Source organism: Syngnathus typhle, linkage group LG15 (assembly GCF_033458585.1).
Source record: "Syngnathus typhle isolate RoL2023-S1 ecotype Sweden linkage group LG15, RoL_Styp_1.0, whole genome shotgun sequence".
Taxonomy (NCBI): domain Eukaryota; kingdom Metazoa; phylum Chordata; class Actinopteri; order Syngnathiformes; family Syngnathidae; genus Syngnathus; species Syngnathus typhle.
The window spans coordinates 3790613-3806197 of NC_083752.1; the positions used below are offsets into that span (position 1 = coordinate 3790613).

At 51.2% G+C, this 15585-nt stretch overlaps 4 protein-coding genes across 13 annotated transcripts; 3 read left to right on the forward strand and 1 right to left on the reverse strand.

The window, feature by feature from the left end:
- The first annotated feature begins 927 nt into the window (after positions 1-927).
- Positions 928-6895, forward strand: supt20 (SPT20 homolog, SAGA complex component). 8 transcript variants are annotated; one of them, XM_061299032.1, is made up of 22 exons: positions 928-1051; positions 1185-1220; positions 1453-1578; positions 1648-1774; positions 1862-1965; positions 2042-2212; positions 2314-2453; positions 2523-2679; positions 2781-2837; positions 2898-2975; positions 3117-3277; positions 3352-3384; positions 3486-3597; positions 3733-3841; positions 3935-4093; positions 4193-4460; positions 4547-4662; positions 4808-4863; positions 4947-5060; positions 5129-5219; positions 5542-5630; positions 6350-6895. In XM_061299032.1, exons 1-22 carry the CDS (start codon positions 950-952, stop codon positions 6539-6541), a joined length of 2598 nt encoding a protein of 865 aa, XP_061155016.1. In that variant the 5' UTR covers positions 928-949; the 3' UTR covers positions 6542-6895. The 8 variants fall into 8 exon arrangements, with proteins under 8 accessions (XP_061155016.1, XP_061155017.1, XP_061155018.1 ...); XM_061299033.1 differs by having other exon boundaries at positions 4214-4460; XM_061299034.1 differs by lacking the exon at positions 5542-5630.
- exosc8 (exosome component 8) lies at positions 6807-8637 on the reverse strand. Of its 2 annotated transcripts, none has more exons than XM_061299140.1 (11): positions 8582-8637; positions 8332-8368; positions 8196-8259; positions 8034-8107; positions 7903-7948; positions 7737-7842; positions 7625-7670; positions 7445-7541; positions 7259-7379; positions 7097-7200; positions 6807-7018 (listed from the first exon to the last, which is right to left on the reverse strand). In XM_061299140.1, the coding sequence occupies exons 1-11, from the start codon at positions 8596-8598 to the stop codon at positions 6909-6911; spliced, it is 822 nt and encodes a 273-aa protein (XP_061155124.1). In that variant the 5' UTR covers positions 8599-8637; the 3' UTR covers positions 6807-6908. The 2 variants fall into 2 exon arrangements, with proteins under 2 accessions (XP_061155124.1, XP_061155125.1); XM_061299141.1 differs by having other exon boundaries at positions 8034-8118; positions 8582-8603.
- Positions 8638-8914: 277 nt separating this feature from the next.
- alg5 (ALG5 dolichyl-phosphate beta-glucosyltransferase) lies at positions 8915-11552 on the forward strand. Of its 2 annotated transcripts, none has more exons than XM_061299123.1 (9): positions 8915-9009; positions 9452-9620; positions 9733-9779; positions 9875-9943; positions 10157-10249; positions 10429-10602; positions 10674-10825; positions 10912-10997; positions 11082-11552. In XM_061299123.1, exons 2-9 carry the CDS (start codon positions 9458-9460, stop codon positions 11195-11197), a joined length of 900 nt encoding a protein of 299 aa, XP_061155107.1. In that variant the 5' UTR covers positions 8915-9009; positions 9452-9457; the 3' UTR covers positions 11198-11552. The 2 variants fall into 2 exon arrangements, with proteins under 2 accessions (XP_061155107.1, XP_061155106.1); XM_061299122.1 differs by having other exon boundaries at positions 8938-9285.
- A 501-nt stretch (positions 11553-12053) lies between these two features.
- LOC133168511 (FRAS1-related extracellular matrix protein 3-like) lies at positions 12054-15290 on the forward strand. The gene is made up of 3 exons (XM_061300123.1): positions 12054-14022; positions 14864-14956; positions 15257-15290. Exons 1-3 carry the CDS (start codon positions 12098-12100, stop codon positions 15288-15290), a joined length of 2052 nt encoding a protein of 683 aa, XP_061156107.1. The 5' UTR covers positions 12054-12097.
- The last annotated feature ends 295 nt before the right edge of the window (positions 15291-15585 follow it).

Sequence of the window (15585 nt, forward strand, 5' to 3'; positions counted from 1 at the left end):
ATTTCTGTATCTTTCTTTTGGAAATAATTGATGGTGGAGAGGTGCAGTCAGTTCTTCTGAATCCAGCACAGTGCTCGTTTTGTGTGCTAGATTGTTTTCTTAAACGCTCAGTGAGCGTTTTTTACTAAGTGGCAAAGGACAGAAAGCTGCTTTTACACCTCTGGGTTGGTATGAGGTGTCGTTACAGATTAAATGAAATTCTTTCATTTACTGTACAATCATTTTTCTCCACCGATTGCAACGTGGGCCGTGCAGAGGCTTTGCAGGCCTTTTGCGCCCCCTGCTGTACAGTTGTGGTACTAACGCTTGGATTGCACACTCACTGGCCAGTTTTAAACAGTAGCATGGGCTACTGATGATCTAGATTTTTTTTTTACCCCTCAGCAAAAGACTGTTAATTTGCAATTTTTCAAACTAAATATTTTTGTCAGCCGGCTAGATCCGCCCACTTCCGCTCCAAAGCGGAAGTTGACCTGTTGTTGTCACACTGGAAGAAGATGGCGGCCGCTCCTACTTTTTGTCAATGATGACTCCGATGCTCCCCTTCGCTTTCGTTGTCCTGCGTTGGAGCCGCTGTTGGCCCCCATGCAACCCTCAAGGCGAGTACCCCCTCCACGCCAAGCGTGTCATCGTAGGGCCGTCGTTTTTCGCCGCAGAGAACTTGAATAAAAGCCCCCTCGGGCTTGTGCTCCTTCGGAGCGGCGGGCTAGCATGCTAACTTTAGCCGCACAAGCCTTCAGCTGGTCGGGCATCCAGGGAGAAGATCCACATCCACGCATGTCCCATGCCTTCAAATAGTCTCGCTCGGAGCTATCGACTAATTGTTCTGTTGTTATTAAGGTGCTTAAAGGCCATGCTTTAGTGACCGTTGCATGCTCAGTGATTTTCTTCCTAGTTAGTTATGAGGGACTAGTCCGGCTGGTCTTTCAGTTTGCTTAAATGTTCTAAAATGTGTATTGTTGCCACACAGGGAGTGAATCCTCGCTTTAGGAGGCAGCCAGGCGGGCAGCATCGTCTACTGTCACCTTGTAGCTGGCGGCTCACCACAATGGTAGACTCGTTATCATCTTAATCATAAGCCACAATCATAATAAGCCTGACCTTGTTTTTGAAATGCAATGTCTGGAGTTCCACCGGGCTCGTTTCTTTAAATATATTCACTGATTGATGTCTTTTTCCGACAGCAACAAGTTTTGGAACATGCATTAGATCGAGCTGAGGTAAGCAATGTGTTTTTCTCGCCTTTCCCTGGCGAGCCCACATTCAATGCACCTCAATTTTACACTGCCTCTTTTTAAAAGACAGCACATTTTTGAACTACCTGTCATCATACCATTGCTTGGTTACATACTTGTTTGGAGTAAACCACTTTAACTGGACGCAACACTTACGATCATTTATTAAGGCTGTTAACGTTCAATTTACATACTTTTGCATGGCTGTGTTGTTCAGTACATTGTGGAAAGCGCTCGCCAGCGCCCCGCCAGGAAGCGTCTTTCATCCGGCGGCAGGAAGAGTTTGTACCAGAAGCTCCATGAGCTCTACATCGAAGAATGCGAAAAGGAGCCAGAGCTGAAGGTCGGCCCCATCGCTCAATCGTGGCATGGTTGTGGCGGTTACCAACACTGGTTTGCGTGCGTGTGGCAGAATTTCAGGAGGAACGTGAAGCTGCTGGACAAGTTGCTGTCTCAGGAGTCTGTGTCGTGTCTGGTGGTCAACTTGTACGCCGGCAACGACGGCTACTCGCTCATGCTTAGGGGCAAGAATGGATCGGGTGAGGAGGAGGGGGGGGTCTCGGCTCGGTCACTCCCCGGCCGTTGCAGGTCCAATGTCCTGATATTGTTACGCCGGCGTCGGGCAGATTCCGAAACGATCCGACTGCCGTATGAAGAAGGAGAGCTGCTGGAGTACCTGGATGCCGAGGAGCTGCCGCCCGTTCTTGTTGACCTGCTGGAGAAATCGCAGGTGTGCGTGCGTCAGATGTGGCCCGGGCTCGGCGTGTGCCCATGCTGCTCCCACATCGTTGCTTCCCGTTCCCCAGGTGAACATCTTCCACTGCGGCTGTGTCCTGGTGGAGGTGCGAGACTACAGACAGTGTGCCACCACCAAGATGCCCTCCTACCAGAGCAGGCACGTGTTGCTCAGGCCCACCATGCAGACTCTGGTTAGCGACGTTCACGCCGTGACCAGCGAGCACCACAAGTGGACGCAGGTGAGCCGTCTCACAATCAAAATGGGCCCTTTTGGAATGACGACAAGCAGGAGCCGGAAGATGCTGTTATACTGGGTTCCATAGCAACCTCTCACCCTCAGGACGACAAGTTGCAGCTGGAGAGCCAGCTGATCTTGGCCACGGCCGAGCCTCTGTGCCTGGACCCCTCCATCTCCGTCACCTGCGCCGCCAACCGGCTGCTCTACAATAAGCAAAAAATGAACACTCGCGCCATGAAACGGTATGGCGGCGGCGGCGGAAGCCGATACGCTTTCAAATGCTCATCCTATGTTCTCTCTCCGGGCCAAAGGTGCTTCAAGAGACACTCTCGAGCGGCGCTGAACCGCCAGCAGGAGCTGTCGCAGCTGCCCATTCCGCACCAGCTGCGCCTCTACGACTACCTGCAGAAGAGGAAAGAGAGGAAAGCCGCGCCCGCCGTCGACCTGAAGATCTCCAAGATCGGAAATGTGAGCGCTCTCGCCGTATCTTCCGTCGGCCTCCGTTAGTCAAAGGGAAATGGTGGCACTTTGAATTTTTCTCACACTCTTTTGTTTTTGCGGACGCGCAGTGCGTGGACATGTGGAGACGGAACAGCTGCCAGCTGAGCGTTCCCAAAGAAATCGACGTAAGTGCCCGGCGAAGTCTCTCGCGTCTGTCAAAAGCGCCATCGTGTCTTTGCTCGCAGGTGGAAAAGTACGCCGTGGTGGAGAAGTCGCTGCAGTTGGAAGATTCTCAGCCCCCCACTGTGATCTGGCCCGCTGAGGTCAGTGCCGTTGACCCTCTCGTTTTAAGTAACAAAGGGCGGCGGGTGGGCTATCGCGGTAGATTTGGCGTCTGCCTCACAGTGAGAAGTTCTGGGCTCAAGTTTAATGCATGGTATGCCTTGTTCGAAATCCCTTTCCAGGAGCGGGTGGACGACTACACCTTTGAGTGCGAGGTGGGCGGTCAGGCCCAGAGGACCAAGGTGTCCATCGTCCAGTCGGCGGGTGACCCGCTGGTGTACGGCAAAATCTACTGCGCCAAAGACGGCGAGGACGGCGCCGACCTGAAGCTCACGCATCCGCCGTACGGCCTCCGGATTTTGACGCTGGTAAAATGTGACCAGATTGACAGCCTGGCTTTTTTTTTTTTTTCTTCAGGTTCCTTATTGGCTCTAAAATGGACGCAGAGCGGTGAGTGGGCACATTTGAGAGCATTGGAGTAATTGTATTGAGAGAAAAGATCTCACTTTTAACAAATGACGATATTTGCCTGTTTTTCTGTGTGCTGTCAGGTTCCTCGCCCAGTACAAATGCGTGTACGAGCGTGACGTCAAGTGTCAGGTCAAGATGTCCCACAACTCAGGCAGCCTGGCTCCGGCACCCCCCTCCCCCTGCAAGGATGAGGTGCCCTTCATCATCATCTAGCCTTCTTTGTTCCCTTTTATTGTTCATTTCAAGGCAACTCAAGCTACATTTTGTTAGGCAAAAACAAGAGCTCCATTTTTCCGATCATTTTCAAAATCACTTCATTTGTGGCAGGGCGACGGCTTTTCTCCCCTGATCCAAGCGTCCGTTTTGGGCAAAGGGCCGAAGCACCGGCCGCAGCCCATCAAACTGCCGCCGGGATCGGGCGGCGGCGGCTCCTCAGGTAAGCTCCGCCCCCCCCCGACAGGGACCCTCAGTCCTCAGTGATTGCGGTTCCCGGACTCGACCGAAAGTATCCACTTCCATCTGGCTGCAGGAAATCCGTTCGGCTCCCAAAGCGCAAGTGGTCTTCACAAGTGTCCTACACCGCCGCCCACCGCCAAAGGCCAGCCTCTGAGCAGGAAGCACTCCATGGAGCTGGGGCAGGTGGGCCTGCTGTCCCCCGCCTCCCTTTCGCCCATGAGCGCCACGCAAAGTGAGTACCCAATAAAGACGCTTGCTCTTGTATGCTATTCTGCTGCGATGAGAAATTGCCAACATCCTAAAAACGAGTCACAAAACATCTCAAATTGAGGCGGTTGCTTCTTTGCGGCAGGATCAGGCACCCCCACCAACACGCCGTGCTCGACGCCGCACCCCGCCGACTCGGCCGCCCCGCCGGAGGCGCCGGCGCAGCCCGCCCTGCTGGCGCCGTTCGCCCAGCAGCAGCTGGCCCTCAGCCAGCCGCTGCCCGTCATGAGTATCCCCATGCCCACGGCAGGCATCACCACCGGCACCGCCTCCTCGCCCGTCATGGCCAACCCGGCCGGCCTCAACTTCATCAACGTTGTCGGCTCTGTCTGGTAAGCGCCCGCTAAGCCCCGACCCGTAAACAAAAACGGAGCCGACCCGGGGGCGGTTTGAGGACGCTTTTGTGACGTTGCCGCAGCAACCCGCAGACGCTAATGAGCGGCTCCAACCCCATGCTCGGTCCCGGACTCAACCTGAGCAAGATCCTGCCGTCCGGAAGCCTCGTGCCCTCCATGCAGCCCGCCGCGCAGACCGGTCAGTAGCAAGCATCAAGCCGCCGGCCGCCGTTTATTTCGAAAAAAGTTCCAGTGTGGATCACTTGATAAAAGAACGAGATTTTTCATCAATGTGCGGATTCTCTCCCAAATAGGAACGTTGCAGTTGTGTTTTTCTCTTGCAGGGAGTCACTTTGGCCTGAATAGTAGCGCTGGGCTGCGACCGCTCAACGTGCTGCAGGTAACTGAGCGTTTGTCATCTGTCTGTTTCGGGCGTCCGCTCGCTCCATCACGCCAACGCGTTTTGTTTGTTGCCGCGCCAAGATCCCGAGCGGTCCGCTCATCTTCAACCCCGTGCAGCAGCAGCAGCAGCAGCTGTCGCAGTTCTCCCCGCAGAGCCAGTCGGCCACTTCCAGCCCTCAGCAGCAGGGGGAGCCGGTGAGTCGCCGCAGCAGGCGCTCCAGCTGGTCAATTCGAACCAGTTATTCATTTGTGCTCTCTGGCAGGGCGATCAGGGCGCAGACGCGAGTTTGGCCAACCAGCAAACGGCCGTCATCAACTTGGGCGTGAGCGGCTTCATGTCTCCGCAGGCGGCAGGTAGCCCCCCCAACACACACTAATTCCACACTGAACACATTTCCCTCCTCCGTCTTCTTAGTGTCGCTAGTGTGCTAACGTGTTGTAGTTGACTCTGTAGACAAATCATTGTATTCAACTTCCCTTTCTTCTCTGTTGCGTTACTCTGTTTTATTGACCTCCTTCCGCCCCAACCCCTTCTCAACCTCCTTTTTTATTTTTTACTTTCCCTCCTTCCATTGCACCTCATGCAATGTTTCTCTTTTTTTTTATCCTTTCACCCTTTTTTGTTTTCCCTCCCGTGGGACCCTCCCCTCTCTTTGCAACCTCTCCCCACCATTAGTGCTGTCCCAGTTGGGCTGTGGGCTGGACGGGTCTGGGCCCCCACTGCCTTCTCCAAGGCTTCAGCAGCAGCACCAGCCTCAGATCCAAGTAACTGTGACATGGACATACACACGCATGTGCACAAGGGCTGTTGAAGAAGTGAATGAATTTAAAAAGAAAAGAAAAAAAAAGTCCAATTGGATACGTCAGTCACACCATCTGTGTTGTATGTGGAGCATTGTGATTGGCCGCCGCCACGCCAAGCATGGTGCAACAGCGTTGTCCGACCGGCTGCATGAGTGCTGTGCTCGTCACGGTTACCTTGGACCATTGGCGTCTTTGGGGAGGGGGTCAGTGCTTTTCGGTGGCTTAGCTAAGCCACAAATTGCAACGTATGGCAAATGTTTGCTGATTTTCAATTTTGAACAAACCGTCGTGTTCCAACTCCTGCTCCCGTGCGGCTTCTCTCATTTCATGCTTTGCTGGAGCTTCACTAACACGCCCGCTTGTGTGGAAAGCTGTTTGTTTGTTTTTGTGTGTACTTTGATGCGCTTTGTCCTCGCTTGGGAGACAACTGTGTGCACGCTGAGAACAACTGTGTGTGACTATTAACACTTTTTGTTTCTGGAAAACATTGGTGGTGTTGGGGGGGTCAACAATCAGTACCAGAGAAACAATTGTTTTACAACAGCAGTGGTTGTCTCTCGAGGGCAAGTGCACGAGTACATATGGAATGAATGTGTTTTTCCGTACGCTTGTGACATCACCACCGCGACGCCGACTATCTGCTCATTGACGTTTTTTTTTTTTTGTCTTTCCTGATGCAGTTGCAATTCTTGCAGCACCAAATGCAGCAGCAGCAAATGGCTATGGCGGCAGCGGCCCCCCAGGGAGCGGCGGGGGGCCCGCAGCATACCGCCAGCCAAGCAAGAAGTAGGAGGAAGAGGAGCACGCCGCAGCCCCTCCCCAAAGCGCGCCAGCCGGAAACGTTGCCACCCGCCACGCCGAGACGCGAATGATCCGCAAGGAAGAAACTTTGCTCGGACTCTTTTACAGCCACACGAGGAGGAGAAGGTCCTTGTAGCCCAATACTTCCACTAAGACGAACAACAGCAAGGCCTCTCCTCCGTCCCGAGAGGATTCCTCATCGCACATCTTCCCACAGAACAAACTGATCCTGGGGGGCCGTCGTCTACCTCTCGAATCGCTTTTGTACCGCAGCGCTGGATTTGGAGCAGTGAGTGTTGACACATTTCTGGACATTTAAGAAATACTTTTTTAAGATGTCTTTGTCAGCAGTTTTATTGTTGTAAAAAAAACAGAGGAGTATATATTGACAGTGAAAATACAGCTTTTAGATATTAAAAACAAAATTTGTCGCATTTTTTATGTGATGCTTTTGATGACTTTGTCGATGAGTTTGTGGAGTTCTTTCTGCCGCGCTGTCGCTCGGCCGATCAACTCTCGGAGCTTCTCCCCAGACAAAGGCGTCCCACCTAAAAAAAAAAATAGATCAGTCATGAAAAGACATTTTCCCCAGAAGTCATAAAAAAAACAGAAGCCGCGGCCCTGACCCGGTTTGTGCAGGGAGCACAGGCGTCCTTCCTCGTCCGTCACCACAGTGAGGCGAGAGGTGGCCAGTCGCTCCTCTTCACCCGTGGGATCCGCCAAGACGGAGCTGCCAGACGAACAGCGCACGTGACGACGTTTCGACGCAAGGAAAAGCTTCGACTCACTCATCAAATGCGCAGAAGGAGGCGGCCACGGGATGCCTGGCGATCTTCAACCCAAGTCGCTTATCCAAGTCCACCTGAGGCACGCCAGTCTCGTCGTTGACGGAGACCTCGGGGAGCGCGGCTGCGTGGGCCAAGAACGACAAGATGAAGAGTCGACTGCGACACAATCCGGACGGAGGGACGTACTGTTCTTCAGGGCGGCCAGCAAGGCAAGTGAGCACGCGTCCAACAAGTTGCCGTCGTAGTCCAGACACATCAGGTCGCAGTACAACGTCCAGCACAGCTACAACGACAACATCTCACATGCTGAATGCAACACCCACACACGACAATGTGATTCATGACTTTGCCCCCGTTTAGTCTCACCTTGGCTCGTTCGATGCACAAATCTTCTGTCTGTAACACTTCTGAGCTGCAATGACAAAAAGATCGGACGTAAGAAAAGCAAGAAAATAAAAAATTTGCGTATCCTGTGCACCTCTCGATGATGTCGGCCATGAACTGACTGGCGGCCTGGGCCTGCTCCCCCGGTGGTCCGGGTCGGAACTGTGAGGAGCACAGCGGCGGGAGGTCCACGTTGGGCACTGGAAATGTTCAAATATATTGTAAAAAATCCCACTATTTATTCATCACCCACAACTCACCTATGAAACCTTTCCCCGGCGCCTCCACTAATGGGTTGGCCAGCTTCTGCACAATGACACACAAAAAAACAATCACTACAATTGATCCATCCACATCAGGAGCTAGTGATGCTTCTCCTTCAGTCATTCACCGCTTTGACCCCACAGATGACGGTGGTGTTGCCCATCTTGACCAACGCTGAGCCATCTGCTGTGCTGATGGACCCTGAGGACAGTCTCAATGTGAAAAAACATTTCAGTGATGGCTGAAAGATAATATTTTGCGTTCGTTACTGTAGAAGACTGCAACTAACCAATGTTGATCGACGTGGTTCGGAATTCTGACAGTTCACGTCCATCCGGTCGACAGTTTTCCTTCTGGCAACATAAAAACGTGAATGATAGTGTTATTACGTGGTGTATTATTACATCAAAAGCTTGGTTACGCACCAGAAAGCTGCGGTGATACTCCAGGGGTTCAGCCATCCTGAACACAACCAAAACAAACGCGAAACCAGTTAGCAGATTTGAACCAATTTGCCATGTTTTCGTCGTGGTCAAGTACAAATAAGCACACGAATTCGCGAAGATGAAACCTGGATGTAAGTCGCATTTTGTACTTGGCGAGCTGCTATCCAAGTAGGTACAAATTTGCTGTAAAATGCAACAGAATTGTTCATTTGTGAGCCGTCGTTCTTACTTAAATCCAGCCGCCATGATGTTTTGATTAACCACGTGGTTACCGAGTTGAACTACGGAAGCCTGCAAGACATAACGAAAGGCGATACTCAGTCGCAATAATTTAAGTTTCATTTGGGTACAGCCATTGGTTTTGTTATACATACAAATTGGGGTGGTGCTTTAGGATATCCGACAAGAAAGCAACATAGTTGTTGTTGCTTTTACTTTAATTTTAAAAAGACGGGGAAAGCCAAGTGTTGCACGGATATATGGGGGATTAAGGCGGGCATGAAACAGCGCTTGTTATAAATCCTCCTGGCCTACAGGTGTCAGTGTTCGCCAAACTTCGCGTGTCTACTCGTCACAACCAACGTGTCAACCCGGAAACGACTACTTCCGTGTTGCATCTGTGTTCACTTGTGATTGGAAGCGAGAGGAGAGGAATGGGTAACTCTTGCACTTGAACCAATATGAGCTTGTTGTAGTCCGACTATGTTGATTTGACGAACCTTTCGCTGGTCAATGTCCTCGAAACTGCGCAAAAAACAAATAGTCACGCACGCGGGCGAAAGCTGACAAGCTCCGCGGCGAAGTTGCCGTGAGAAATAGTGAATCAGTCAGCATCCTTCAAGGAGTCGGACAAGTGTCACTTGTTCCAAAATGGACTGCATATGTGAAATACTTGAAGCTTTAGTGTTCTTGGCGATTGTGGCTGTCATTGTGGTAAGTATACCTGGCTCGATTGTTGGAAGTCAGAAAAACAAAATCACTGTTGGGTAACTTGACTACGAGCTAGTTTACTGACAGAAATTCTATTGGGATATTTTGATTGTATACACTGTAGCCTTTAACTTGTTAGGATCCTAAATGATATGTTTTGCCTCCTCAGTTTGTGATGGCGGCGCACGTGACGGCAAGCGCGGCGAACCTGAAGCGGGACGAAAAGGAGAAACGCTTCGTCACCTCGAGTGGCGTTGAGGAGCTTTTCCCCAGTCTGCACGACCCACCTTCCGTGGAACTCTCCGTGATTGTGCCCTCCTACAATGAGGAGCTGCGGCGTAAGGAGATCAACCAGCTGTAGACCACAGCTTACATTCACACGCAGACTAGCCGACTCAAGTCGCATGTCGTATAAAGTTTATTCTGCTATGTGATGGTGTGTTGTTTCAGTCCCTGTAATGCTGGATGAAGCCATGGACTATTTGGAAAACAGGCTGGTCAGTGAGACGCTTCAAAGATAAATAATAATTTGATGCGGCTGCATGCGCTAGCGCCAACACCTTTGAACTGATTTTGGTCTCCTCACGCACAGAAACGACAAGCTTCCTTCACCTACGAGGTCATTGTGGTGGATGACGGCAGCAAAGACAAAACCACACAAGTGAGAACCTCAATTATTGTCCAGAGCTTTGATTCATTTAATGACATTCATACAATAATAAATCTGCCACATTTTATATTTGCAACACTGCGTGTATTTTTGGTCAAAGTTGTCTCGACAGCTCAACATGTTCTTTTCAATTTTGGGTGCTTTAGCCGCGTTGATGACGTCCTGAAATAGAATGCACTGTTCACTTATTTGTTCAACCACCAGGTGGCGTTGCAGTACACCAAGAAGTACAGCGCAGCGAAAGTGCGGGTTCTGACGCTGGTGAAGAACCGGGGAAAAGGCGGCGCAGTGCGCTTGGTGAGAGCTATTAATAATAATAATAATACATAAGGCTCCTTTCAAGGTACTCCATGTACAGACATAAAATAGCATACACGATTTAAAAAGAAAAAAAGAGTGTAAAAGCAAAGAAACATCTGCAGCAGAGTGATGAGTTCAGACATATGTCTGGCATGCTTGTTTATGTTGTCATAAAGGGAACGCTGAGCTCCAGGGGCCGCCTAATTCTTATGGCAGACGCCGACGGCGCCACAAAGTTCGCCGACATCGAAAAAGTGGAAGCAGCCTTGAAAGACCTCAGTTCCAAACAGGGCGACGTGGCCATCTCGTGCGGTTCCCGGGCTCATCTGCAGGAGGACGCCGTCGCCAAGGTAACCCAAAATGTCTTTTCCCTCACCGGCCCCGGCTCTCCTTTTGAACAGTTTTTGTGTTCCGACATCAGCGCTCCTTTTTCCGCAACTTCCTGATGTGCGGCTTCCACTTCCTGGTGTGGTTCTTGTGCGTGCGCGGCGTGCGTGACACGCAGTGCGGCTTCAAGCTTTTCACGCGCGAGGCGGCGCTGCTCACTTTCTCCTCGCTCCACGTGGAACGCTGGTGAGGACGCCGCCGTGATCGGGGCTTGAAACGTAAGGAAGCGTAACCACAATGACTGACCTCAAATTGGGGCGTGTTCTTTGCAGGGCTTTTGACGTGGAGCTTTTGTACATAGCTCAATGCTTGAACATCCCCATCGCCGAGGTGGCCGTCAACTGGACTGAAATAGGAGGTAGGGTCACAAATCGTTTTGCTCTTAGCTTTGTCTTCTGCACGAAAGGGGCTCGAGGCCAAACTTGATCGTGCGTGTCCTCAGGCTCCAAGCTGGTTCCGTTCTGGAGCTGGCTCCAGATGGGCCGAGACCTGATCTTCATCCGCCTGCGCTACCTGACGGGCGCCTGGAAACTGCACCCGGCCGTCAAGAGCCACTAGCCAATCCGTTGAGGGACCACCGCCACTTCCTCCCCAAGCAGAGACAGAAGGCGGGTCCATTATTTTTTTGGATTTTTTATACAAAACATTTGTAAGAAAGGAGCTGCCTGTGCTTACCTTATGACAAACTGTGGTGCTGCGGAGAACGTTCCGGTACATGGACCTTTGGCCGGATAGCAACGGAACGCTCAACGAGCTTTCCAATTGCGCGAGCCGCCATTTATGGTGCCAATTTGTTTTTAGGCCAGACACCATGGCTTATTCTTGTCTTAACAGGATGTGGAATGGGTAAAGAAATATTTATGATTGATTGAGTGGAAATAATTGTAAAAAAATTAATAAAAACATGATTTCATATTGTTTGTTCATCAGTTAATCAGCTCACATTTCAGCCACCTATCTTTTCAGGATAGTTGCCCATGTAAATTGGTTAATCCATGTAATACTACTTAAACACCGCTAGGTGGCAGCAAAGCCAAACTACATAATGGAGCTTCCAAGGAGGCTCCATTATGTAGTTTATTTGGTGTGTGGTTAGAAGCCTCACTTGAGTGGTTTTTTTTTTTTAACGGCATGGCGTGTGTGAGGGATGCCAGTGGGGGAAAAGTGCATTTGGAAATTTATGAACGTCACAATAAAGATCAGATGAAAAAGTTGAAATCTTCAACGACCACACCTTCTGTCAGTGAGTGATATTCGTCCTCGGCCAATAAGATGCTAGAACGCCCCCCCCCCCCCCCACACACACACACGCGCATCACAAGCCTGAGTGCCTCAAGTTAAAAGTGATGCATGCGCGCAGTATTCGTCTTGACAGTGCTGGGAAGTCAGCCGGCTTGCACGCACATCACGGGACTGCACGCTTGGACAACAATTGTGTCGTTTTTGTGTCTTGCTGACATGTTGTGCGCGCTCCTCATCCTCTGCCTCTCAGCAGCACGCCTTGAGATTTACGCACACCCGCTGCGCTCCGAGTTCTCAGAGGATGCCATCCTGGTGGCCAACAACCGCATCCACGTGCCGCTGGGCCGAAGCGTGTTTGTGGACCCGGTCAACGACCTGGTGGTACAGACACAGCCGGGTGACCGCTGCAGCGTGATGGTTCTGGAGGATGACCACCTGGCCCAGCGTCCTGGTCGCCTCTCGCCTGGGAAGTTCCCATGTGACTTTGGCCCCAGGGATGTCATGTACACCCACTACGGGTCCAAGAGTGTGGCGCTAGACCGGGTGCGGCTGCAACTGCGCTACGATGAGCACGCCGAGACTCTCGTCATCCCCTTCGTGATAGAGGTGGAGGTGGTCTTTACGCAGATGGAGCTGCTCACTAGAAACATGCCGTTGAGCGTAACCCACCTGAGGGGGACCAGCGATGCCATAGACCGCAAGATCTTGGATTTCACTTACGACCGGGAGGCTTACAAGTGCGGGGTGACGTTGGCGGGGGACAGCAATCTGCCTCGCTATGGGCGACTCCGAGACGGCGGGAAACTGACCCGGACGATGGACTGCGACGAGTTAACACGGGCCGACATCCGCTACGAGCACACGTTCCAAGGGGCGTCGCCACCAAACCAGGACCACGTCCCCATGGTACTAGAGCTCCGGGATGGAGAAGGCAATACGGTGAAACGGGAGTATTTCCACCTGACGGTTCGAATCGTCAGGGGCCAGGAGAACACAGCACCCAAGCCCAGCTTGGTGGCCATGATGACGATGGAGGTGAGTCAGTTCGCCATGACGGCGCTGACACCCGAAGCGCTCGCTGCGGATGATGCCGAGTCAGACCCGAGAGAGTTGGTGTTCAACGTCACCTTGCCGCTGTCTTTAGAGGAGGGCTACATTGTCAGCACGGATGACCAGAACCTGCCCATCACCTCCTTTTACCAGCAGGACCTGCAGGACCTCAAGATCGCCTACAAGCCGCCCTCATTGGATGCCGAGAGAATCTTCCAGTTAGAGTTTGAAGTCCTGGACCCAGAGGGGGCTGCGTCGGACCCTTTTGCATTCATCATCGTAGTAAAACCCATGAACTCGCTGGCACCGGTAGTGACCCACAACGCCGGTCAGCTGCTGTACGAGGGCCAGTCGCGCCCCCTGGTGACAGGTCACAACCTGGAGATCGGCGACAAGGACAACTTGGAAGAGGTGAGCATCACGGTAGTAGACGGATTGCACCATGGCGTCCTGCTGGTGTCGGGGGCCCGCGGGGACAGATTCTCAGCCGCCGACCTGGCCGCCGGCGCCGTGGTGTACCAGCATGACGGCAGTGACACGTACAGTGACAACGTGGTCTTTAAGATGACGGATGGCGAGCACCACGTGGAGTTCCTCTTCCCCATCACCGTGGTGACCATCGACGATGAGCCACCCGTCGTGAATGTCAACACCGGCCTGGTCCTGTTCGAGCACCAGATGATGTCCGTCTCGCCCCTCGCGCTCAGTGCCGCTGACATCGACTCCGAGGACTCCACCGTTAAATTTACCGTGGTCCCTCCGTTTTCCACCGTCGGCACTGTTCTATTGAGGCAGTCCGACGCGCCGGAGGATCCCTCCTCGTGGAAATTCAACTCAGCAGACGAGGTCTATGAGAAGGAGGTTCGGGAGTGGCTCCAGAAGGATATTACAGATGGGAAGCTGTTCTACAAACACGTGGGGCCTCACAACGTCAATATGGACCTGTTGGTCTTCACGGTGCAGGACGACAACGATCCTCCGAATGAATCAGGCCGAGCGACGTTTGTCATCCGGGTGGTGCCCGTCGACAATACCCATTGGGACTCTGAAGACCGCATAGCCAGCGATGACCGTGGACAGGTACAGTCAAGGTGAGCTCACCGCTACATTAGGCAAGGTTGGATGTACGAGTCACTCCCAAAGTGACTTTTTTGTTCTTACATCTGGTTGAGGCTTCTTTTGACTATTTCATTCTACAAACCAATTCTTTTCCTGCTCATTCAATGTTGATCAAGATGACTGCTGATAAAAAAAAAATCTTCAGAGGCACGGTTACACTTTGATTTATTTATATATCCTTTTGTTCTTTTTTTGGATTTGGATGTGTCTGTCAGCAGAAGCAATCAAACAGGAGCCATAAAAGGAGAGAATCTGCTTTAAAATAAAACAAGTAATTATATTTAAAAAATGTTTTTATTAAATTATTAGAAATAATCATTTTCAAAACATGTCATGTATTTTTTCCAGGAAATAAAAAAAGTAAAACAAGTAACTTTAATACAAGTAATATTTATATTAAAAAAAAAAAAAAAAAAAAGGGATGCTGCTGGCGGCGGCGTCTCGTCACCGAAGTCACCGAGGTGAAAGCGACAACTTATTCACCCGCAAGACTTTTCAATATTTCACCGGGTGACCGTCTTGCATTCTCCGAGCAGCGAAGAACGCCAAAAGTATTGGGACACTCACGGCCTTGACAGGAAGTGGACCATAATTTGGTCTCCAACTAAAACATTATTGTTGCCTTTCGGTCATGCAACAAACGTAATGAAGATTCCTGTAAGTTTGCCACATTTGCAATAAAAGCTCAATCTGGTAGCTTGATAACTTTCTTGCAATTTCTTGCAATTCTCATTCCGGCCCAAAACAGCCTTGTAGGTGTCCCGACACTTTTGTCTACATTGTGCACTATTTTCACTTTTGTTTTTGCTCTAGCCTATCTCGACGACCTGAACGTGTGCTTCGAGGAAGCTACCTCCATCAAAGGCTTCAGCATGGAAACCAAGACCACTATGAATCCTCCAAAAGGTGCACAGATTTTTTTCTCCATTTGTCTGCTTTTGCAAATTTGCAAATTTGCTCGTCGGAAATGTTGGGAAGCGCGTGCATGCCACCGAGTGCTTTTGACCCGTTTCCACTCCCCCCCCCCCCCCCCCCCCCCCCAAGGGCCAGCCTCGTCTCCCTCATTAGCCCAAACGCCGCCGGAGTCCGCCGCTAGCAAACGAATCTTTGATACATGTGTTCCAAAAAAGTTGCCTGACGATGATAATTAAGCAAGTTCAAATGTAACACATAATTTGACCTGCTCTCGCGCTTCCCAAACCTAAGGCTTCATCTTTCCATCCCGTCGTCGCACACCTAACATCAGGAGCAGGAATTCATCTTTTATTTTATTTGAGAAGCATCTTTCATTTATATTTCATCACAAAAAGCGGTGACAAAGTGAAATCTAATTTGCATCCCTCCTGCGTTCCCCTTTACATATTCGGCAGTCTCTTGATAAAAACAAAAAACATAAATCTGCTGCGGCGCTTTTATGGCACGCGGCGGGGAATTTGGAAGCGTGTTAAGAATTGAACAGCAGAAATGTCAGCCTGCAGCATCACACTTGAACGCCTTTGGGGGTTGGCGTTCACACGTAGACGCGCGCGCGCGGG